The sequence below is a fragment of the Prunus mume genome, linkage group LG7 (genome assembly GCF_029339155.1).
Source record: "Prunus mume cultivar Tortuosa linkage group LG7, ASM2933915v1, whole genome shotgun sequence".
NCBI classification, from domain to species: domain Eukaryota; kingdom Viridiplantae; phylum Streptophyta; class Magnoliopsida; order Rosales; family Rosaceae; genus Prunus; species Prunus mume.
The window spans coordinates 11,766,045-11,788,769 of record NC_142704.1 but is presented as its reverse complement, the minus strand read 5'-3'; the positions used below and the strand labels follow the sequence as shown (position 1 = coordinate 11,788,769).

At 37.1% G+C, this 22,725-nt stretch overlaps 5 protein-coding genes across 9 annotated transcripts; 1 reads left to right on the top strand and 4 right to left on the bottom strand.

Annotated features, from left to right (window-relative positions):
- Positions 1 to 274: 274 nt before the first annotated feature.
- LOC103336633 (putative inorganic phosphate transporter 1-9) lies at positions 275 to 2,801 on the bottom strand. The gene is given in 5 exon segments (XM_008239702.3): positions 275 to 1,375; positions 2,087 to 2,179; positions 2,181 to 2,380; positions 2,382 to 2,539; positions 2,542 to 2,801. Coding segments are annotated over 5 exon segments (1,491 nt in total). The 5' UTR covers positions 2,786 to 2,801; the 3' UTR covers positions 275 to 579.
- Positions 2,802 to 4,139: 1,338 nt separating this feature from the next.
- Positions 4,140 to 5,788, bottom strand: LOC103336744 (uncharacterized). The gene is made up of 3 exons (XM_089041925.1): positions 5,446 to 5,788; positions 5,099 to 5,317; positions 4,140 to 4,768 (listed from the first exon to the last, which is right to left on the bottom strand). The coding sequence occupies exons 1-3, from the start codon at positions 5,786 to 5,788 to the stop codon at positions 4,140 to 4,142; spliced, it is 1,191 nt and encodes a 396-aa protein (XP_088898051.1).
- Positions 5,789 to 10,089: 4,301 nt separating this feature from the next.
- LOC107881583 (HSP20-like chaperones superfamily protein) lies at positions 10,090 to 13,074 on the bottom strand. The gene is made up of 3 exons (XM_016795633.2): positions 12,864 to 13,074; positions 10,717 to 10,929; positions 10,090 to 10,567 (listed from the first exon to the last, which is right to left on the bottom strand). Exons 2-3 carry the CDS (start codon positions 10,883 to 10,885, stop codon positions 10,320 to 10,322), a joined length of 417 nt encoding a protein of 138 aa, XP_016651119.1. The 5' UTR covers positions 10,886 to 10,929; positions 12,864 to 13,074; the 3' UTR covers positions 10,090 to 10,319.
- Positions 13,075 to 13,741: 667 nt separating this feature from the next.
- On the bottom strand, positions 13,742 to 16,889 carry LOC107881586 (HSP20-like chaperones superfamily protein). 5 transcript variants are annotated; one of them, XR_016121970.1, is made up of 4 exons: positions 16,620 to 16,841; positions 14,796 to 15,789; positions 14,483 to 14,671; positions 14,182 to 14,321 (listed from the first exon to the last, which is right to left on the bottom strand). XR_016121970.1 is itself a non-coding variant. In XM_016795658.2 (3 exons), the coding sequence occupies exons 2-3, from the start codon at positions 15,736 to 15,738 to the stop codon at positions 14,086 to 14,088; spliced, it is 1,179 nt and encodes a 392-aa protein (XP_016651144.2). In that variant the 5' UTR covers positions 15,739 to 15,789; positions 16,620 to 16,889; the 3' UTR covers positions 13,742 to 14,085. The 5 variants fall into 5 exon arrangements, 2 of the variants coding, with proteins under 2 accessions (XP_016651144.2, XP_088897484.1); XR_016121971.1 differs by having other exon boundaries at positions 14,185 to 14,321; positions 14,540 to 14,671; XR_016121972.1 differs by having other exon boundaries at positions 14,303 to 14,321; positions 14,576 to 14,671.
- Positions 16,890 to 20,819: 3,930 nt separating this feature from the next.
- Positions 20,820 to 21,931, top strand: LOC103336743 (heavy metal-associated isoprenylated plant protein 28-like). The gene is made up of 3 exons (XM_008239841.2): positions 20,820 to 21,090; positions 21,233 to 21,305; positions 21,546 to 21,931. The coding sequence occupies exons 1-3, from the start codon at positions 21,085 to 21,087 to the stop codon at positions 21,749 to 21,751; spliced, it is 285 nt and encodes a 94-aa protein (XP_008238063.1). The 5' UTR covers positions 20,820 to 21,084; the 3' UTR covers positions 21,752 to 21,931.
- Positions 21,932 to 22,725: the final 794 nt, after the last annotated feature.

Sequence of the window (22,725 nt, the reverse complement as noted above, 5' to 3'; positions counted from 1 at the left end):
AAGTGGTAATGTCCTAACAGTTTTGTTAAGCATTGGGGCCAGCTGACAAGAGACGTTTGTCTCATATTCTATCTAAACAAATTAGCTTTTGCTTGATGTCTAATGTAGAAAAAACTATGTCAAGTAAACAATGACCCAATACTGCAGATGGGGCCTTAGCTCAGTGGTAGAGCTGGTTGCATGCTGGCTATTGGTATGCGGTTTGATCCCCATGAAACGGTGTGAGAATACCCCTTCTCCTTCCTAATTGTGACAAAAAAACGGAGACTGAAACTGGTATTTAATGCATAATTTCCTTTATAATATATATATAATTCACTAATAATAATATACTTTTTCCTCATGGCCGGCTCCCTCAAATCTCAGCCTACTATGTACAGGAGATAGAGGGAGAATACAGTACAGAGGCTTCTACATAAACACACGTAGTTGAAGAAAAATTTGGTTGAATTTCTAAGTAACTGCAACAATAACTTCATCACCGTCTGCAAACTATAAACTAGGAACTATGAATAGCAGCAGCATTTGACCTCACTAGTTATGAAACAAACATCTGAGCATTTAATAAATGTTTCCTCATCATTCCTCATTCTCTTCTAGCGATCTGCCATTCGTTTCTGGTGTGAAAAAATACGTTACCGCCAATCCCAAAAGACAAACTCCACCTAAGATCACCAGTAAGTTCTTGACTGCTTTATGGTTCTCCGTATGTGAGGCCGACCCAAATCCAACTGCGCCAATAATGGCCCCCACCTTCCCAATCGCCTCGGAAATCCCATGACAGGTTGACCTAAATCTCGCCGGGAAAAGTTCAGCGGGCACTATAAAAGTAGTGGTGTTTGGTCCAAAATTTGCAAAGAAGAAAGTGAGGCCATAGAGAACCATGAAACCTCCATTTATGTTATCTTGCCAATAAGATATGTAGGGTATCCCAATTGCGAAAAAAACCAAGGCCATGACGAGAAAACCCATCATTTGAATCTTGCGCCTTCCGATGCGATCGATGAAATACACAGTGAACCAGTAGCCTGGAATTGTTGAGCATATTGCAACGATGGCTTGAAATAGGGCAACATGTATAGCATCTTCATACACGTTGGATTTGTACTTTTTCCCGAGATATTTTCGGTAAACTTGAGATTGGAAGAGGTTGTTGATGTAAAAGACAACGTCCACGAGAAACCATGAAGCTGAGCAACCGAAGAGATCGCGGCCGTAGAGGCGTAAGAATTGCTTGGAGAAAAGGGGATAGGACGGTGGATCTTGAGGCAATGTCAATGATTCATTTTCTGCAATTTGACTCAGTGAAACATCCAACACTTTCTCCATGTCCTTAGCCGCTTGTTGGACATTTAGCTCCACCAATGCTGTATATCTAGATCAAACAAAGGAATTGATTTGCAAGTCAATACTATGTTGTTCGCTACGAAACAATTCCTATAGTATACCCAATTCCTATTTATGGACATCCATCCATCAACTTATTTGTAAATTACCAAATATGCTTTACTGATCAAACCTCTCATACATACTCTCATTTTACCTATTTCTCTAACTCCCTAATCAATAAATAACATATAAATCCACCTCCATCGCGATTCGCGTGGCAAAAATGAAATGGCGGATGAAGCAATCCTCATCTATGATAACTCTAACGAGAAAAAAGTAAAATATTTGTATATTTTTCAATTTTTTGTCGTCTACTCATATCAACTTTGAATTTAGGATATAGTATAAATATATACACGCGTATAATATGAGTATATTAATAATACTATGCGGCAGTGTTACCATCACACCCAAAAATTACCAATAGTAAAGAGTCCAGGGAGGGAAAATCAATTCAACTAATTTAACTATAGTCTTACATTTTTATTTGTCATTGTTAATCCCTGCTGGCCTCTCCCTCCTCATCCACACATCCTACCAATATTTTTGTTCAAAATTTTATAACTCACATATACAACCAACCAAGATGAGACACACAGATGTTGACGAACTCATACATGATACATATATAAATAAAATCCAACCCAAAATATCAAACAAATGATAATCAATATAGTAAATAAAAATAATTAGTTACCTGGCAGTTTCAGGCATCATCATTCGCCAATAATAGGTCATGGCAGCAGGAATTGCACCCAAGATCGATATCAACCTCCATGCGACGTCGCTTCACTCGAGTCTTCTCCGTGGGCTTGGGATCGGACGCTGCGTCGAAGATCCCGCACACCACCATCGTCACGATCGAGCTCGCCAAAATCCCAAACCCTTGCATCGAGAACACGGCCGCTATGAACGAGCCACGTGTCCTCTTGTTGGCAAACTCCGACATGATGGTCGCCGACAGCGGATAGTCCCCGCCAATCCCAATTCCCGAGCAGGAACCTGAAGAACCCGAGACTCACCAGAACGCAGCTCGGCGAGGTGCATATGGAGAAGCCGCAGCCTAGTGCGCTGAGAATCATCACCATGAGGGACAGGCCGTACATGCTGCGCCTCCCGATTCGGTCCCCGAGCCTGCCGAAGACCAGTGGCCAATGACGGTGCCGAGGAAGGCCACGCCGAGGAGTGCGGAGTCGACATGCCTGTGAATGACGAAGTTGTCGGTGGGAAGGTGTGGTTTTTGGTAGTAGATGCGACCGAGGAGCCTGAGGATGGGAGGGATGCAGAAGAGGTCGTAGGCGTCGGAGAAGAGGCCCATGCCGGCGATGATGATGGCCTTGAAGTGGTACCATTGGGTCCTCGCCGAGTCGAGGGCAGAAAGGACTTTTAACGCCATCACTACAATGTACTAATTAAGCTTTGCTATATGCTATTAAGGCGAGCTAATACACATATATAGAGGGGAATAGTGAGAGAGAGAGAGAGAGAGAGAGAGAGAGAGAGAGAGAGAGTTATGTGGAGATAAGGTTCAGGAAGGTATGGGGTAATTTCGCAGAGGACATTTGATGTGATTAAGGTGGACGGACTGCTAATACGAGTTCGTGATTCCAAGGATATGCGGAATCATATGGTTTCAACAATTAATACTTAATTTTGTTTACGTCATTTATTCTATATTATATTATTAATTTTATTATAAATGTGATAGGTGATGGGCCCGTAAGTTTGGTGTACATTATGTTTCTTCACCAATGCTTGCTTGCTTGCCCGCTCTCATATACATTGGTTTTTGTTTTTATTTTTGTTTGGGATGGTACGTGTTGGACTTTTGCCAGTAAAAATACAAATACATGAACAGGAGATGGCGGTGTTAACTTGCGATTTAATTAATTTTTGACATTTTGTGGACCATTCTAATTGAGTCTCGCTCTGAGTTTCTTCCTTGGTTTTAGGTAGCTTGTCTTTATTGGGTTTTACGAAATGTTGAGGCAAACACCTGCCACATGAGCCAGCTGGACCTTATCGGAGCCTGGTCCATATGTCCTAAGAAACAGGGACGGATCCAGGAATTTTTCTTGCAGGAGTCAACGTTTAAAAGGCTAAAAACTTTATATACAAAAATAAACCCATAAAAATGAAACGATAATTTATAATTCATAATTAATAGAAAAAACCACATTACAATTGTGCACGACGAGTTTTCATATTCTGAAAACGTCCCATTATAATTTCATTATCAATACAAACAAATGCATCTTTCTCAATATAAACAAGTAAGCTATGACTCAACCATTGATCTCCCATTCAGTTGCGAAGTGGACATTTGATAACATTCATAGCAGAAAATGCTCTCTCTACTGAAGCAGTTGCAACTGGTAAAGTTAAGGCTAGTGTCAGAAGCAAATAGAAATAATTAAATGTTCTATGCAACCCTTTCTCCACCATTTTTCTTGCAAGGGCACCAAGCCCTTTCAATTGAGAAAATTCGCTTCTCGTACGCATATGATGAATATAAATCCCAAGTTGATCTTCAAGTGTCAAGAGGTCTCGGGGAGTAAATTCTTGAGGATAAAATTCAGCAAAATGAAGAAGCTTTTGTTTGTCAAAAGCTACGAATGAATCATTCAGACTCAAACATGCCAAACAAAAAAGCAACTTAGTATTTACCTCACTAAAGCGATGATTTAATTCTGCAAGTGGCCACTCAATGATTTGAATGGAGATGTCCACACGATAATGATGGATTTGTGTTATTCTAGGAGCTCTGCGATGTGATCTCTCCATTGAGCTATATATGCATCATCCATGCTTGGAACCTCAATATTATGTTTGCCACAAATAGAAAATACTTGATCAAGCAAGACTTCAAATCCATTATCTCTCATATCTTCTAGTGTGTCCTTGCAATCTTTGACGAAAGACATAGCATTCCCAATATCTTGGTCTTTTCTTTGTAATGCTTGTGACAAATCATCTGTGGCTCTCAATAAAGATCTCATAAAAAATAAGTGAAATACAAACTCAAAAGATTGTATTTCTCTCAAAGACCTATTTGCTTCACCTATATTATTAGTGGAGCCATCCTTAATAACCAATTTAAGCACTTTCACCACAGTTTTGAACATGGAAATGATACTAAGTAATGTACCATAATGTGAGTTCCAACGTGTATCACCGGCACGCTTGAGAGAATTTTCTTGATTTAAGCCTCGCCCTATTGGAAGATCATCATTTTCAAGAGCTTCTGTAATATCCTTCTGTAGTTGATCTCTAAGCATGTCACGTCGCCTACACGATGCTCTAACAATATTAACCAAGTTATTGTAAGATGTGAAGAAAGTGGCAACATCAACGTTTCCCTTTACCACGGCCACAAGAGCTAATTAAAGTTGATGTGCAAAACAATGAATATAATAGGCATAAGGATTTTCTCTTAAAATCTGTGTTTTAAGACCATTGAACTCACTCTTCATATTACTAGCTCCATCGTATCCTTGTCCTCTTAGCATGGAAATGCTCAATTCTTCTCTTGAAAACAATGTGTCAATAGCCTCTTTTAGTGAGTTTGATGTAGTGTCGCTAACATGTTAAATGCCTACAAACCTTTCAATTACATACCCTTTTTTGTTCACTTAACAAAACACCACCGCCATTAGTTCTTTGACTGATATATCACGTGATTCATCAACTAATAAGGAGAAGAATGCACCATCCATATCCTTAATGATTTTCTTAATAGTTTCAGTTGCACAAGCATTCACAAGATCTTTTTGAATTGTTGGAGCTATTAGCTTGAGATTTTCTGGAGCATTTTCCAACACAACAGCCTTAACTTTCTCATCATGATCAGCAAGAAATTGTAAGAGTTCTACATAATTCCCCTTGTTGTTTGAAGTGTCACTCTCATCATTGCCACGAAAAGGAAGACCTTACTTCAACAAAAATCTCACACAATCAAGAGAAGTTGTCAAGCAAATACGATAATCAATGCAAGCTTTTCTGATTGCTTTATCAAAACTGTTTGGATGTGTTGCTTCTGATTCATAAGATCCACACAATATTGTCTGGATTGATTATGAACACTCCCAACACCACCAACATGTTGCCTAATTTTATCTTTCTTCTTCCAATTTCTAAAACCCACCTCAGTGAAGGCATTGCTATAGCCTTGACCAATTTTGAAATTGGATTTGAAGAGATAACAATAAAGGCAAAATGCAGCATCTTTACTAATACTATACTCCAACCAGTCAAACTCATCAAACCACTTGACATTAAAGCGTCGATCATACCCTGAAAGATCGGTTTGTGGAAATGTGTGATCCTTAGGTTGACATGGACCCTTCTGTAGATATGCTCTTTGAACTTCTTCTCGAATGTTAGGATCATAATCCAACATTTGAGCTCGAAGTCCAGGGTCTGCAGGAAGATTAGCCAATACATTTTGCAACTCACTTTCTTTCGAACTACCCACCACATCTCTTGAAATACCCACATCTCTTATACTTGAACTACCCACATTATCCGAACTAGAGGTAGTTGATGAAAACTTTCTCTTAAAATATCATTCCATAACCTGTTTGGGTAGAAATAATCAATAAAGCATACAATCTAACTAACAAATACAAATAAAATCTATTTAAAAAAAATCCCTAATTTATTCAAACAACCAAAATAAAATCACAACAACCAATAAAACAAAAATATACAAGAATCTTCAGTAATTAACAAACACAGAAACTAATCCAATATGCCAAGATATAATCTAACTAAAGCGTATACAATCTAATTATATAAAAAATAACCCTAATTTATTCAAATTAACTAACCAAAATAAAAACTCAACAAAATAACTAATCAAGAGAATATCAAACATATAAGAATATTTATTAATTTGTTAAAGCATAAAGAGATTAAAAATTAGGATAACATACTTTCAAATTTGAGGGACAATGAAAAATCCACCTTTGAAATCAAATTGAATTTGGGGCTGATTTTTTTGCTTTGTTGTTGCCATCACTATGAGGATGTCACCGCTGCCGGATGGGGTGGTTGGCTTGGATTGGTTGAAGTTGAAGGTTGGTTCAATATGATTTGGAGTTTGAGGATTTAGGGTTTGGCAATTGAAAAGAATGAACTGAAACTGATTTGGGAGATGGGTGTATCGGGCTATAAAACAGAGTGCCTTTTTTTAAAAATAAAAAAACTTGAGCCAAAACGACGTTGTTTGGCAGGTTTTTTTAAAAAAACCATCAGTAAAACAACATCGTTTTGACGTCGAGGAGAAAAAAAAAAAAAAAGATAAACGCATAGCAGCCGCTTAAGCAATGCCGGAGCAACCAAGTCCGCCTCTTTGGGGACTTTTATCAAACACTTTGCAGGGGTCAATTTTCTCCCCTTTAATGGCAGATTTCAGAGGTTGCAAGGGTCACTTGACCACCCTTGCTCCTCTGTAGATCCGTCCCTGCTAGGAGGAATGTATTCATATTCTCAAAATCATGGATTTAATTTTAGTGACAGCTATTGCCAATGCAGTTGCTATTGCCATGCAATTGCCTCACTTCTACCAGAAAGGATCGTAGTTGTAATTTAAAAATAAATCCAACTAATATATAGCCAAACAAAAAATATTTGGGTTTAAAGTGAATTTAGTGACTAAGTTCTCCACAAAATTACAGAATGAGTGAACTTGGAGGATCTCTATTCTTGTTTTATATCATAGGAGTTTTTCTTTTTTAATATAAGCTTTGGGCTTGAAATGTATATATTGAATGACCATGTGGGGGCTCCACCTAAGAAGAACCTAATTTTTTTTAAAAAAATGTGAGTTTTGGTGGGATTATATGATTGAAACTTTTTTGTAAGTGTGTACAAGTGCCCACAGTAGTCATTCATTGGGTCCGCCAATGTCCCCATTGCAACTAAATTTTTTCTCCAAACTATAAGTGATAGAGTAGTTTTCTAGAACATGATGACTCTAGCCTCACTTCTACCAGAAAGGATCGTAGTTGTAATTTAATGAAACTTGGGCCCTTAAATATGAAAATCACAATCTGGTGTGGTGTGTGCATATGTGTACACCACACAAAAGTGGTGAAGCATTACCAACCTCACATTTTTCACTATCATAAAACCTTCAATTATGAGAGAAACTCTCATGCAACGGGGATAACACTTGTTGCTATCCCTGATAAATAATGTAATGACACATAGAATAACTTTTCCACATGTTATTGTGTAGCAAAACAGTATTATCCCCATTACAACTTACAAGTTTGAAATTACTTGTAGGATGACTAAGAATTCCTTAAGAGGGGTAAATAGACCAATTTAAAATTCTAATCAATAAATAAAAATAAACTTCGGTAGCAGGATTGATATGGCTTATCAATCCTAAAAACGTGCAAAGCATAAAATAAAAGAACACGCATAGAATTATTTTACGGGATAAAACCTCACATATAGGGAAAATTCACAAGATACCTCAGTCCAACACAAATCCATTATAGAATGATAATTACAAAAAATACTCACACACTTATCCTAGACACATTCTAGATAATGTTTACTGACTTCTTCATAACTCAATTTCTGTCACGGGATAATCTTCGACACTCCTTATGTTGAACGCAATACTAGTCACCATTGCTTCAAGCTCGTAGGAGGAAAACCGCCACAGCAGTCTTGGTGCACTCAACCGTATGAGTCACCGACATGCATATAAATGCAATATGAATGATGAAAGTACTTGATAAATCACCAAGTAAAAACAAGAATGGGGCGAAAGACTAATCAAACCGTCAGCTGGTTCCCTCTGAAGTTTCCAGTTCTATATGATAAAGCTAATGATTAGAGGCATCGGGGGCACAACGCCCTCGACCTATTCTCAAACTTTAAATAGGTAGGACGGCGCGGCTATGTTACCCGCTGAATTTAAGCATATCAATAAGTAGAGGAAAAGAAACTTACAATGATTCCCCTAGTAATGGCGAGTGAACCTGGAATAGCTCAACTTGAGAATCGAGCGCCCATGGCTTCCGAATTGTAGTATGGAAAAGCGTATTGTGAAGATGCCAACTAGCCCATCTTTAATAGAAAAACAGTATCTACTAAAACAAATGAATTAGACCAATCAAGTAGGTGATGATTTCAACGTGCAAGTCATAATAGGAAAAGATAATATTTTAACTTAAATCAAAATAGAGTCCAACTAGGAAAGTAATCTCAAGAGATAAAATCTAATCCTATTAAAAATAGGGCTAACATAAAAGTGCTTGCGTGAAAATAACTCCAACTAGGAATTTTATAATGAATGCATGATTATGTCATGATTTACTTGAAATTAAGTTCCTCATATCGATCAAGTCATACTTCGAAAATTTGGGATTGAATGTGTTGCACCAAAACTTCTAGTAAAAGATATTCACACCCTAATTCCCGACCTATGCTAGAATCTAGGAAATTACAATGCAATTTCATACTAACAAAGTTTTTTGGGTCAATTAGACTAATACTGACTACAAGGAGGCCAGGAACGTCAGCACTGCTGCCAATTGGTACCATTTAGTGTCAAGGCTTTAAAAGAAGCTGTCTCTCTCTCATCTTTATAAATCAAGGGGCAAGTTAAGAATGAGACCATGAAGAGTTACTTCCGCGTGGACTCTTAAATGGTGACACTTTTTTGGATAAATCTTTCATTAATCAAGATTATTAATAGTATTGTCTGGCTTAATTAATAATAACTGCTTTTGTCTATGCCTTCAATTTTAGAAATACTTGACGTACACCAGCTAGCAACCCAAACTTCGCAGCAACTTCCACAAAGCTGGCCCAGTAAATGTCATATCTTGATAATAATTGCAATTTTCTATAGCAAAATGCTATAGAATTTTGACTCGAAGCAAAATTTGGTCAATCAAATGAAGGGGCATTGTGTGGTTCCTCTTCCCCCAATTTTTGACTCTGTATACTTCCTCGACTCTGTGTGGGATCTTCTCTGTTTTGGTTAGGTCTCTCTCACAACTTTGGGGTTCTTATTTTTGTGGATTGGGGGTCTTGTTTGATAGAGGAGAGGCCAAGATTTGTTCAGAGGTTGGGTGTTGGACTCCTGGTGAAGAAAGGTTTTGTGCTAGATGACTTCAATGTCGGGAGGAATTAACTGGTACGCTCTTCCTTCTGGTAGCGCTCTCTCTTTCTCGTTTCAAGGACGATAAAGGTGATTTGCCGATTGCGGGGAGCCTATTTGACACTGATATTGCTGGTTATACTTGCTCTGTCTGGATTTGGCTTCTAATGAGCAGTTATTTCAGTTTCATATATAGACTCATTGTTCTCGCTTGTGTGATTCTGTTGTATACTTCTAATTCTGGCTAGAACCATCCTTCGGGGGTGTGTTTGTTGTTCAATTCTCTGTAATTGCCCTTTAAAAAAACCCTAAAGGGCCGTTCGCGCACAATCTCCACCTCTTTATGCGGCTTTGTCAGTTTGTGGCATTTGGGCCAAAGTACAACAAGTCTTAGAAGCCCAATAAATATCCTAAAATGGAGGTGTACCCAAAACTCAGCCCAAGTCCAAGTTTATATAAATTAACAAGTTTTGACAATTGATAATTAACAAGTTGCATAAAGGATGATTTGGGTCAAAGCTTGACCCCAGACTTTGAGTTTCCAATTAATTCTTTGTATTAAACAATCTAGCTATACTTCATTATCCATTTATATAAAGTCTGATTTTCTCCTCAAACTGACTCTATGCATCACTGCGCCAGTTAAAACACACTGCTTTTTTCCAAACAAAGACAGAACATCTTTGTACGCATGCATTTTCTTCCCTCATTACAACTATCCCCATTTGCACTTCAAGCAAAAATAAACGCCATAACCTAAGAGAGTGTCCTTCCACTAACCTCACAGATTTGGAAACCTGGCTTCTCAGGGTAGAGGTACTCTGCCTTTCATAACCACCACTTCCAGGATTCCATCATGCCGGAAATAAGGAGAAAACAAACGGGGGTCAACAGGTCCAGGCAGACGGAAAGATATGCTAAATGCTCCCGGTGGGCATAGTTGTTGGACTCTCAAACGGTACACAGTTGACGAGTTCCTCAAAAGTCCAACACCTGTCATGATTCCTTCTATATGAACCTTTCCATCACGTTGGATATCACATTTTACCCTACCTGCTAGAGCAAAAATTACCTACTTGGTCATTGCTATCTTTGACTACATTAATTCAGCATTTAAAAAGAGCTCCCTGTGCAATAATAGCGATTCATATATACGCCAGCATGAGAGACATGCATATCCAATGAGAACTGAGGTAACTTACATTCATTCTTCCGAATACCAGGAAGTGCAACTCGAAAAAGGTAGGCAGCTTCACTCACGCCAATGTCAACAAGACCGCTAGGAGGTCCAACATTACCTCCCTTTGCTGTTCCAATCAAAACAACAGCTGGATCCAGAGGTGGAAGATCAGCGACATTTTCCACTCCCATGTCACCAACTTTGCTTCTTTACCGTTGTGATCACTCAGATACACCTGTTAGTTTAATTTAAATAAGCAATTGGTGAAGCTTCATGAAGTAAGGAAAATCTATATTAATCAGCAGAATTTAAGTTCACGTGTAATCTGGCATACCCACATGCAGTTCAAAAACAAGAAAATAAAAGCTTTTAAGTAAACTAATATTACAGATTATGTTGAAATGCCTTGTGAAATTTATGTCCATTACAGCATATTATTTCTTCTTTTTGGTGTATGACAGCTAGTAATTGGTCTTTTTTTTCTTCTTTTTTTTCTTTTTTCAGTTGTAGTAATTGGTGTCTTGGCAGAAAATAAAAATGAAAAATGCAGACGCACAGATTTGAGGAAGAGTGAGAAAATCATGATGATGAAGAGAAAGACTAAATAGAATCCACATGAAAACAAGGTTTATAAAAAGGAGAAGAAGAAAACCCAGCAAAATGCAAAATACATGCCTGAGATAAATACCATAATAAATGTAAAATATTACATCCAAGCGAAACTGACATGAGGTGAGAGCATCCATCATTAATTAAACAGGTCATTGGTGGTTCCACACTTCTCAAGATAAAACAGGTTTAGGAAGAACAACTTGTATCAGGATCCAAAACTTTTTTGTCTTTGGGCTTAAGGCACCAGTAGGCTAACCATATGCTGCAATTTTTTTTTTTGAGAAGAACCTACTATGAAGACCATATCCTTTCTCACAGCTGATACAGACATCTTTGGAAGGAGAAAAAAAAATAGATGAAGGCAAAATACAGCATTCTTGTAAAGAATAACTTGAACCAAAAAATTACATCAGGCACAACACCAGTGCAGTCATGAAATTGGCTGACTGTTTGACATGGTTTCTAACCTGTTTACAACAATTGATTCAAGAAGTACCAGAACAGAATTATGATTGAAAATTTTACTGTCTCTTTGGCTCCTGTGGTTCTTTATTTGTGTTTGGTTGGGCCATATCTCACCTTGTTCAGAAAGCATGAACTAGCACAAATCACTTTTCAATAAGCACAAAATTTCATGCTATTTTTTCATAGATACATGGAACTGGTGATTTTGGAATTAGGTATTGTTTTAGGTTTTCTGATGATAAATTTGTTGAACATTTACTGTTTTCTTATATATTTATAACAAACACAAGATTTATTAAGAGAAAAGACAAGATATACAAGAAGCATGGACAATTAGTGCATGAAACACCTAAAACAATAGAAGAGACGGAAAAACCCAAAGAGAAAACCCAAACCAGCAGACAGAACACCATCCTGGAAAGCCCTCAATACAAACTTCCCTCCAATCAAGTTGAATATTTACTGTTTTCTTATAATTTTCTGAGAAAAGCTATGTCTTTTCTCATCTAGGTTTTAGCTTCTGTTATGTACAAAGTCGTTAGCTTTGTTTGGTATTGTCTTTTTTTATCCCCTTCCAGTTACACACTCATAGAGCTTTGAGGCTAAATATTATGCTTCTTTGAATATTCCCTCTTTTGGGTTTACGAGTTAAGCAAGAGAACCAAAATGGTTCCTAAAATTTAACCACAAAAGAAAAAATTCTTTGATTTCAGACTTAAGTTTCTGTATCTTCACCTCTCATGCTCCGCCACTAAACTTAATCGCAACCTAAAAGAAAAATATCCTGAGAGCTTCGAGCTTTAAGAAAGATTTTCACAGTTTAAAATAACGAAAGCAACACCAAACCCTCTACTCTACTCGAGCAAATTCAAGAACCAGATAGCAAAATAATGAATCAAATAAACATTCAGTAAATGGTCAGTTTGGTTTCATGGATTTGGCAATGATTTTGCCATCGGCCCTTACAGTGCCGAATTCACAATTGATAGATTTCAAGCTGGAATTAAATTCCAATGCCAAAGTGGCCCATTTATCAAGAAATTCAAAATTCAAAATTTCTTCTGGATGATTGTTACAACCAAATCTGCTTACCTCAGTCCTCCTTTCCAGATCAACAGCCACCGCAACTCAAAGGTGCAAGCCCTAGTAGTTCAACCCCTCTCTCTCCCTCTCTCTCTCTCTCTTGCTCTGTGGAAGCTCTAATTGTAAGAAGACGATGACTATGCAGGTGATGCACGCTCAGAAGAGGGTTTTTATTGTTTTACGCCAAAAGTCACAAATGGGTACTGTAGTTTATCGTAACTGTCTTCTTAGAACATATTTAATTCCTATCAATTTGCTAAAAGGAAAAGACAAGTAGTTTTTCGTTTATTTTTATTTTTATTTTTATTTTTTTTCATTTGGCATAGGTGTAAATTTGGGGAGCTCAGATCTGCTGTCCCTGAAGTTGCCGAAGGTGTAAATTGTCACTTACTATTATTTGTCACTATACTCATGACACCCAAGATGAAGACTGGCTGTGGCGTAGGCATTGCTGCTATTGGGAAAGTCTGCACTGCACCAGGACACCAAAAATGGATGAAGGATATGGCAATCTATTTTCTGAGGATTCCATGGCTGTCAGTGTTGACTCCATGATTTTAGGAATTGAGCGCAGTAACAACTCAAATGAAGCCTACGCTATCTTCATGGTCATTGGTCAATATGGTTATAGAAGCGTAATTGCATTCCTATACATATCATATGAATGGTATTTTATCAAGTTTATTACTCTTATACATGCATTATTGGGTGATTGAGTATTTCTTACAGTTTCACCCAAAGTTTCCAAGTTTTGGAGCACATTTCCAACATTTCCGTCTACACTCAACAATATCGATATTTCCGTAAATTCGAGTATCGATTTTTCCGTGAAAACAGATATTTTCATCACTGAATATAACTAGCCACTCAAATAACTTCATGTAGTGTACTTAAAAACAAGATTTATTATTCGATAATCAGAATATGAACAAGTGTTTTTGTTTTTCAAGTAATTAGACCCACCAAATACGTAGAAGCATGAAGTGTCCCGCCAAATTGTACATTTCATACCTTATGTTGATGTATGTGCAATGTGCATGCACATGCCTGAAAATGTGTGAGGGAAAGGATTGAATAGCACACTCGCTTCACCTATATCCTACCAATACTCTTTCTACAACATTTACAACATTGCTGCTAGCAGACTACGATGTTAGTGACTGAACTAGTCAGAAAATCCTACCCCTTTGTTGACCCTTGCTACATCAAGAATGTAACTCAGCAACAGATATCACTCGTCTTTTATGATAACTCCTTCAAAAATGCCATCAGGTCCAAAATTAGGTGCAAAGAGCCTTGGATCAACAGGTCCTGGAAGGCTGAACGAGAGCGTGAATGGTCCGGGTGGGCATAATTGCTGCAATTTCATTTGGAATACACGCGAACGTTTCCTTATGGGATTTCCACCACTTGTGACGCCTTGGAGATGAATCTTGCCATTAGATTCAATCTCACAATTGAATTGACCTGTTACCACAAATAATATCAACTTGTAAATGTGAAAAATATGAACATTTAGCTGATGAAAAGAATATATGAGATATCCTTTGTGCCTAGCATTAACGTGTGAGTACAGGGTTGCAGATATACTTCATGGGTTCAAACAAATTCCCCAGTACTAATCAGACCTAGAATGGGGGGAGGTGGGATAAGATACAGCTTCCAAGAGGCTTTCTTGTGTTCACCTTCTCAGGAGTGAGAATCATTAAAAAAAATGCTACCTAGAATATACATCCGCACTATATCTTGGCAGCAATGGGAACATTAACTGCATATAAACTCTGTTCCACTCGATGATGCAGTGAGAGACAAGTATCCTATTCAAGGTAGAGGAGGTACCTTAGAAACTTTAAAAACATAAGGGGGACACCAAACTATAGGCATTTTAATAGCATATGTCAGCAAGAATAAATGAAAAGAAGTAACGAAAGGAGAACGTACAAAAATCCTTCCTGACCCCTGGTAGAGCAACCCGGAAGTAATATGCAGCCTTGCTAACACCAATGTCCACAACACCAACAGGTGGCCCAACTACCCCTTTCCTGGCAGTCCCAGACAAAACAACAGAAGAATCTGAAGTACATTCTTCCAAATTAGGAACAGAGATAAGGGGCATGAACACAGGTCCATCTGGTTTGCAGGTCATCCATGAAGCTCCATATTTGCTTAAATGCTTTGTAGTAACAACTTGGGGAAATGCTGGCTTTGATGGAGAATGAGAGAAGCACCTTCTCTTATATTTTTGCTGATATCTTTCCGACCAATTTCCATTTTCATTGGAAAAAATTTCTGTCTTTGTGAAATTGCAATCATCATTCAAGCAATTCGTCTTACTTTCCCCATTATCCAGGTACTTGTGTTGATATCGTATGGCTTCATCTATATCAATTTTCATGTTATTTATACCAGATAAAGATTTGAACTTTTCCAGATCGTCCTCTTTCATAAATGATGTGACAGGATCATCAATAAAAAGAATCCCCTTAACAATTCTGAAGCTTTCTGGGTACCATATCTGTTCATGAAGATCCAAAGGGAAAAAATTTGTGAACTGCCAACTGTCTTTCGTCAGCCCTGAACTTGGCAAAGGTAGGCTGCCCTTCAAATACTTATGCAACATTTCTGGTCTCAAAATGAGGCTAGGGTGAACATTTCTCAAGAGATAGTAATATAAACCCTCCAAAAGAGACACACTAACATATGAAGGTCCCAAATAACTTGGCATATACGGAGGTGAACCTTCAGCTATCCTTTGAAATGCTGAATATTCAAGGTTATCAAACGTGACATCAGGACCCAAATAATTTCCCATTATGAAGTTCAGTAGAAAAAGCTGGTCGGCAAACAATGGATTGACTGACGTTTTACGAGGGTCATCTTCCATGCTTCTAGCTTATTCTTTTCCAATAACAAAATTATTGACACCCACCTACACCTGTAAATTCACCTAACTTCAGTGCATAAATAAATGACTCGAAACATCATACTAAAATATATTGCTCTTCATGGTTTCAAGATAAGTAGATTCACTGTATATAATTTTTTTTTTTCTTACTTCTATAAATTTTAAAAATGAAAAACTTAACTTTTAACCGGTGGGTGCGTTTACAGTGTTAGACAATGTCACAACGTTGATACTCACATAAAGATTTAGTCATCTTGGCTAAGGCATTTAGAGATGAGGTTTTCACATCACATAAATTAATATTCAAAAATCAGCTTGTGGCTAGAGAAAAAAAAAATTATATTTCCTTTAAAATGTAAGTTCGGATATTGGGTATCATTTGTAATGTAGGAGCGAGTCCAATCAAACATGAGGGAGAGTCATTTGTGATGGTTCAGTCATGGTGTAGACTGAAAGTCAGAACTCAGATTCAGAAGGTCTTAGATTCTATCTTGGGGTAGGCTAAACCTCCAAGCTACCAAATAAAAAATTTTAAAAAAAATTAATGAAATCCTCTAACACAGCCTGATATTCTATCATTTTCATTTTTTTGGGAAGTTCCCAATTAGCAAGTGCAGAGAAATACACAACAATGCAGCAACAGTTTGTTCTTTACAAAAAATTACAGGAAAAAAGGGAATTATTAACCAACAAGTCTAAATTACACCATCAAGAAGGATAAGTTATGAGAGCTGAAGCTTAAACTACATCGACATAAAACATTTTTAACAATATACTTAAATGGAAAAAAAAAAAAAAAGGGTTCATACTCGCGAATCATAAAACAATTAAGAATAATAAATTACAGAATTCGAACTAACCTGGGTTAGGCCGATGAAGAAGATTACAAGAAGAAGAAGAAGAAGAAGAAATGGATAAGGGGCGTAAAGGGGATGAAGAAAAAGGAAAAACAACATGAAGTTGTGAAGAAGATACAATACAAGCAGTGATTTCGAAGAAGTGAAGCACAAGAGGAAGTAGCCGCTGTCTGCTGAGGTTAGAGGGCTGGGCGGTGGGTAAGGGAAGGAAAGAGGATGATGGGCTGGGTAGGCTTGAAAACATTTTTTTTGTAACTTTTTTACCTGAGCCAAGAAAACTCTAAAAGCCCAACGATGTTTCTTTTTAAAAATATTAGTTTTCAAATGCTGATTTTAAGATATAAAAATTATTTGGTATCGAACTTCAAAATTATTTTTAAAATTTTTAAAAAAATTTGTTATTTATTTATTTATAAATTTCTTTTCTTTTCTTTTCAACTGAAAATGCAAGAGCTAAGGCTTACTCTTAGAAGAAGACGTCACTTAGTAAATAACTACATCGACCACTTACACCTACTTATTTTCATTGTTTCCAAGCCCCAACAAACACTCTTGAAATCTTACTTGGATTACTTGTGGTTAATTATGAGACTCTAGACCTTTATCATTGTTTTTCAACCTTTAAAAGTCACGATTTTATTCTCAATTGCTTTGATTAATTTCTTGTTTATTTGGTTTTATAACTCTTGCTTTGCTTAATAAACTTTCACTACAACAATCTCTACAAATTCACTTGCGTATTAGTTAGATTTGCTAAAATATGAATATGGTTTGAATACTTTAGGTTAATTGTATTCTTCTCCATAAGAAGGTATATATAGGAGTTTACAAGAGTGCTTTACAAAGAAATAGATATAGTAATCAATTAAGAGAATATCTCCCAATTATACAAGGATATGTCAATTATATAAAATAAGGAAGTAAATCACCTAATTAATCAAGGAAATAAATCTCCTTGATTAATTAGGATAGCTCATGTCAACACTTATTCTCAAGTTGGTGCATAAACGTCGTCAATTCCCAACTTGTTAAGTGAGTCATAAAACATTCGACCAGGTAAATGACCAAGAAGAGAATCAAAAGTTATCAAAGATGTTAGATTTTTTACTCTAAGGGCATGCAAGAGTAGCTGGAGGCTGGATCAACCAGGTAAACGTTAGCGAGGAGATCCAAGTTTTGCTAAACCTAAGAAAGGTATCATTAGAAGCTCAAGTGATGAGCCCAAGAAGCAGTGTGAGAAAACCTGAGAGAGGAGATCCAGAAGGTCAAACTAAAGTATCTTATTGTGGAATCAGGAAGTGTGCCATGATGTTGTTTGACAGAACCCAACCCAAATTTCACTTTGGAATTCGAGCCAAACCCATTGCGTGTCTGACACCTGAAGGGTGTCGGGCACAAATGACTAAATTGCCATTCTAACTAAAATCCAATTTTATTACTAGTTTGACTTCTACCGAAAATTCAACAAAGTCTCCCCTGTATTTTGATCAAATCCTACCCAATTATCAGCTAGAACTCGAAAATTAGGTAAGCAACCATACCTCACTTGACGGATTTGGCAGTCGGAGTCGCCAGAAAACTCTAAAACGCCGCCTGAAAACCCGTCCTTTTTCTAAGCTTCGAATTGAGCTCATCGTCACCGAATCGGATCAGGTCTTGGGTGAGTTTTGTAGAGGAGGACGAGGGGAAGAGATTTCATGAAGGTTGCAGTGGCAACCGGGCTAAGATGGTGTCTTAAAAAAAATGATGGAAGTAGAGGGAATGAAGAAAAATAACCAGAAAATCTGGTTAAATCGCAAGGAAGAAGAAGACCCGGCACTGTAGCTACAGTCCCAATTTTTAAAATTCCCACTATGCCCTTTTTGTTTCTAGACCTTTTCTCCTTCGTTACAACTCGGAATTGGGCGTGCCACATGTTTACGAAGTCGTATCGTCGAGCTCTACGCAATGGTACCACCAAGTCCCCAAATTATTTCCCAAACAAAAAGTCAACTTTAAACCCAATAAAATATTCTATAGGCAAAATAGTCTTTTATCAGAATAAATTAATGATTAAAAATTAATTTAGGATCGGGTTGTTACATTGTTGTTGTTGTTGTTGTTGTTGTTTTTTTAAATAAAAATAAATATGAAATAATTTTTTTTAATTAATTAATTATTTATTTCTTCTAATTTTAACGACACAAATTAAAATGCTAATCATCTAACTATAAATACCCGCAAGTGTACGAATCTATTGGAAACTAGGAATAAGTAAACAGATTATTACCCAGGTAACATGTTTAATAACCTATTTAAGACGAACCAAACTAGACACGACACGTTTATTAAATGGGTCAGGTTTGAGTTGAGTATTCTTAACACGTTTATTATCCTGATACGACATGATCCATTGCCACGCCTAAATAAAGGGCGTCGGCTGAAGGTGGTGGTGTTGGTGGGCAGCGGTGGCTGGCGGTGAGTGGTGGCTAGCCAGAAAGGGTTGCTGGAAGTGGACATGTGGCATTGTGATTGATTTTGAAAGAGTGACAATGTGTGTAATTTTGAGATTTTTTAATTACATCATTATAAAATTAGATGCTATATTTTACTTATTGACCTTATCTAGATTAGGTGAAATTAAATTATTATCTACCACAAGAATAAACTCTCTTTTGAGTTTAAACAAAAGCTGCATTTATATTAAGGTATGAAAAACATGGGCTCTATTGCCAATTGGCCAATGCAATTTGAGGAAAAAAAAAAAAAAAAGGTTCAAAACAGTTGGGGTGAGAGAGGCTCGAACTCTCGACCTCGTGATAACTCGAAGGTATGAGACCTACGCGCTAGCCAACTGCGCCACCACCCCGGTTGGTATTTTAATCGCTCTAAATGATATATTAACAAATGGTAAGGGAGCTAGTATCTTCATTTGTTCTTTTTGGGGCCTTGGTTTAACATTTTGACACTAACGATTAACCAACCAAATAAGTTACAGTAATTTGAACCAATGGACGGACCACACCTAGGCGTCACTTCAAGTCTTCCCTTTAAATTGTAACATCTAATAATAATGAAGAGTTATTTACTCAAATGGTCCTCAAATTTATACCCGAGTTGTATTTTGGTTCATCAACTAAATTATTAGCTCAAATGGTTTATCAACTCTTTATTATTTGTCAAATTGGTCCCGCGGTCTAATTTTCTATTAGATTTAACCAAATTTTAGGGTAAATATCACTTTTCATAATTAATTTTTTTAAAAATAGTTAAAATTAATACAAAATGAGAAAAAAAAAAATCCTCAAACCCAAACCCAATTCCCCCTCCCTCCTGATTTCTTCTCCCCCTCCCCCTCTCCCTAGGGAGAACCCATTACCCATCCTGCAGAACCAGTGTAACAAGAAATAAATTTGATTGCTCTATTGAGAGAGAGAGAGTAAAAGCTTTATATTTTATTTTTCAGTATTTATTTAATTTTAATGTACAAAATGACTAATATGTCCTCAGATTTAACGACAATATTGATAGAATGTAACGGTAGACTAATTTGCCAAATAATAAAGAGTTGATGGATCATTTGAACGGATAATTTAGTTGAAGGATCAAAATACAACTCGGGTATAAATTTGAGAACCATTTGAATAAATAATCCAAATAATGAATAATATGTGCTAAGTAAACTACATAGAAGAGAGAACCCAAAAATACCAAACTTGCTGGGAAGTTTTTTTCCTTGCATCAAGTTTTTATTCTCTTTTTTCTTTTTTCTTTTTCTCTCTTTTCCTTTTTCCCACCTTGCAATTTGCGATATGCACAAGTATATGCTTGGTCAATACAACACAACACTACAAGCAGATCGAGGGATCACTTTTTTGTCTTTATCAACTAAAGATAGGAGGGAATGTCCCCACCAAGCAAGATCATGCAGTGGACGGCTCAGATAATCCACTCAATGATTGCAAATTCCTAAGGAATTGACTGCATTCCCGTCAAAGAAACACCCCATAAAAAAAAAGGGTAAGTTGGACCGTCAAAGCCATTCATTTCAAAATGCTTGAGACTCACATTGCTTTGCGCAGACGGGAAGCCTAGAAGCTTGAGCTCACTCACTGGTCTGTCTCCTTGTGCTAACCGTTTTCTTGTTCTAGGGTATATGTCTTGTGTCTTTGAAAAAGCAAAGTATAATTAACTAAAAACAAAGCAGATCAGATCATATGATTTCTAGAAGTTTTGTCGAGGCAGAGACAGTCCCAGAAACCAAGATTGCTTTACTGTTTATTCCATCTTTTTCATGTCCCCACTCTGGAACCCTCTTATATATAAGTGACTGAAAATCTCTGTCTGTTTCATTCATCCATTCTTCTTTGTGTTCATTGTTTTGCTCCTTTAATTCATTCCAAGCTTCTGTACATACATACACATACACATACACATACACATACATACATAATACATCAGTTGATCATTTCCAGTCCAGAATTCTCTCATGGAGGTAATATTATATTGGATTGATGCATTATATATTTTCTTCAAGTAATTAACCCTTTCATTTCTAGCAAGTGTAGCGGTTGTGTTTTCCCTCACAAGTTATGTTACGTTGTTATATGTACGTAACATTGTTTGTTAATTTGCAGAGTGTGGAATTGAAGGTAGAGATGGTTGGGATACATGAGAAGCGACTTAGGAAATGCTTGTCCAAATTGAGAGGTATCCTGTGTTGTGGAAAAAAATTTGTCTATCTCATGTTTCATACACATTTCTCTTTTAGTGAACTGTGGTTTAAGACGAGGCAACGTCCATATAACATGTTTCATATACCTTTCTTTGTGGTATATGAAATATGCTACATAGAAGTTGTCATGTCTTAAACTACGTACAATCAATCGATATAATATTAATGAAAAATGAATATGGATTGTAATGATGGTGGTTTACAATTAATTACAGGGATAGAAAAGGTGGAAGTAGATGCATACAGTCAGAAGGTGATTGTAACAGGATGTGTACACCGGAACAAATTACTGAAAGCAATCAGGAGAGGAGGATTGAAAGCTGATTTCTGGTCTTCCCAAAATGAGCTCCTTACTGCTTATGCCAGCGCCAGTTATGGAAGCTTGAGATTCAACAACAACTTCAACTTCAACTTGTTCTAGAATATATTACAACTTTCTTCTTCTTCTTTTTTTTTTTTTTTAACCCATCTGAGTCACTGAGTTGTTTCATGTGTGGGACTGGGATGGCATACCAATTACCAAGGTTGTGTTTGTGATTTTCAAAATATATATATATATATATATATATATATAACTCTCTTTCCCTTTTCTGGGATGGCATACCAACTTGTTCTAATATTACCGAGTGACATTAACTACATAACTGCATGATATAATTTGTGTAGATGCTCCACATGGGGAAAAAAAACACTGAAAAAAGAAGGTGTGTGGATGGATTGTCCTTCTTGTAATGATTAGCGGCCCTTCCCATTCTTTTCATAACCAGTAGTTCATTTTGTCATCACCAAGCGGGCTTTGCCCTTTTTGTCAAGTTAGGGCTCTTGATCCTTTTCATCACAACCAACCAACAAGCTTTATTTTCTTTGACCAAAAAAACAAACAAGCTTTGTCTCCTTTTGACAAAGAACCCTTGGTCCTTGATGTAGTTTGTCTCACAACCAAGGGGCCTTAGTTCTTTTCCAAGGAAAAAAAAAAAAGGAGTAACGATAATAACCAAGGGGAACTTGGTCGTATTGGTCATGATCGAGGCCCCTTCATCACAAACCATGGCCATGTTCATAGTAACTTCTGTTTGGGCCAAAAATTGACACATCCAGCTCAAGGCCCATCGTAACAAAGCTGAGTTGGGCCTCACAGCCCAACATAATAGGAAGAGGAGTCCACTGAAGAGGGAACAATCCACATGGCAGCCTCTGGGATAAAAGTCGCAATGGCGAAGTCGAGGATGAAAAGTCAGCAAAGGCAGCCTCGAAATGAAAAAGTCAGCAATAACAATCGCCATAGAAGAAGTGATCAAGGGTTCGTGACATCAAGAAGAACTGAAGATTAAGTCCCCTTATATATGTATATACAGAGATTTTTCCTGTCTTTACAGAGAAGGTAAATCTCCCAAG

Excerpts from the sequence above, each read along its gene's own strand:
- LOC107881583 (XM_016795633.2), bottom strand. The coding sequence starts at position 10,885 with ATGGGAGTGGAAAATGTCGCTGATCTTCCACCTCTGGATCCAGCTGTT. Across the intron at positions 10,568-10,716 it reads TGGTATTCGGAAGAATGAAT|GTAGGGTAAAATGTGATATC; the intron begins GTAAGTTACCTC and ends TTGCTCTAGCAG.
- LOC107881586 (XM_016795658.2), bottom strand. The coding sequence starts at position 15,738 with ATGGAAGATGACCCTCGTAAAACGTCAGTCAATCCATTGTTTGCCGAC. Across the intron at positions 14,322-14,795 it reads AGGGGTCAGGAAGGATTTTT|GTCAATTCAATTGTGAGATT; the intron begins GTACGTTCTCCT and ends TTGTGGTAACAG.
- LOC103336743 (XM_008239841.2), top strand. Across the intron at positions 21,306-21,545 it reads ATGCTTGTCCAAATTGAGAG|GGATAGAAAAGGTGGAAGTA; the intron begins GTATCCTGTGTT and ends AATTAATTACAG.
- LOC103336744 (XM_089041925.1), bottom strand. The coding sequence starts at position 5,788 with ATGTTGGATTATGATCCTAACATTCGAGAAGAAGTTCAAAGAGCATAT. Across the intron at positions 5,318-5,445 it reads TAATCAATCCAGACAATATT|GTCTTCCTTTTCGTGGCAAT; the intron begins GTGTGGATCTTA and ends TGTTGAAGTAAG. Across the intron at positions 4,769-5,098 it reads AATCATTAAGGATATGGATG|CTCTTGTGGCCGTGGTAAAG; the intron begins GTGCATTCTTCT and ends AACTTTAATTAG.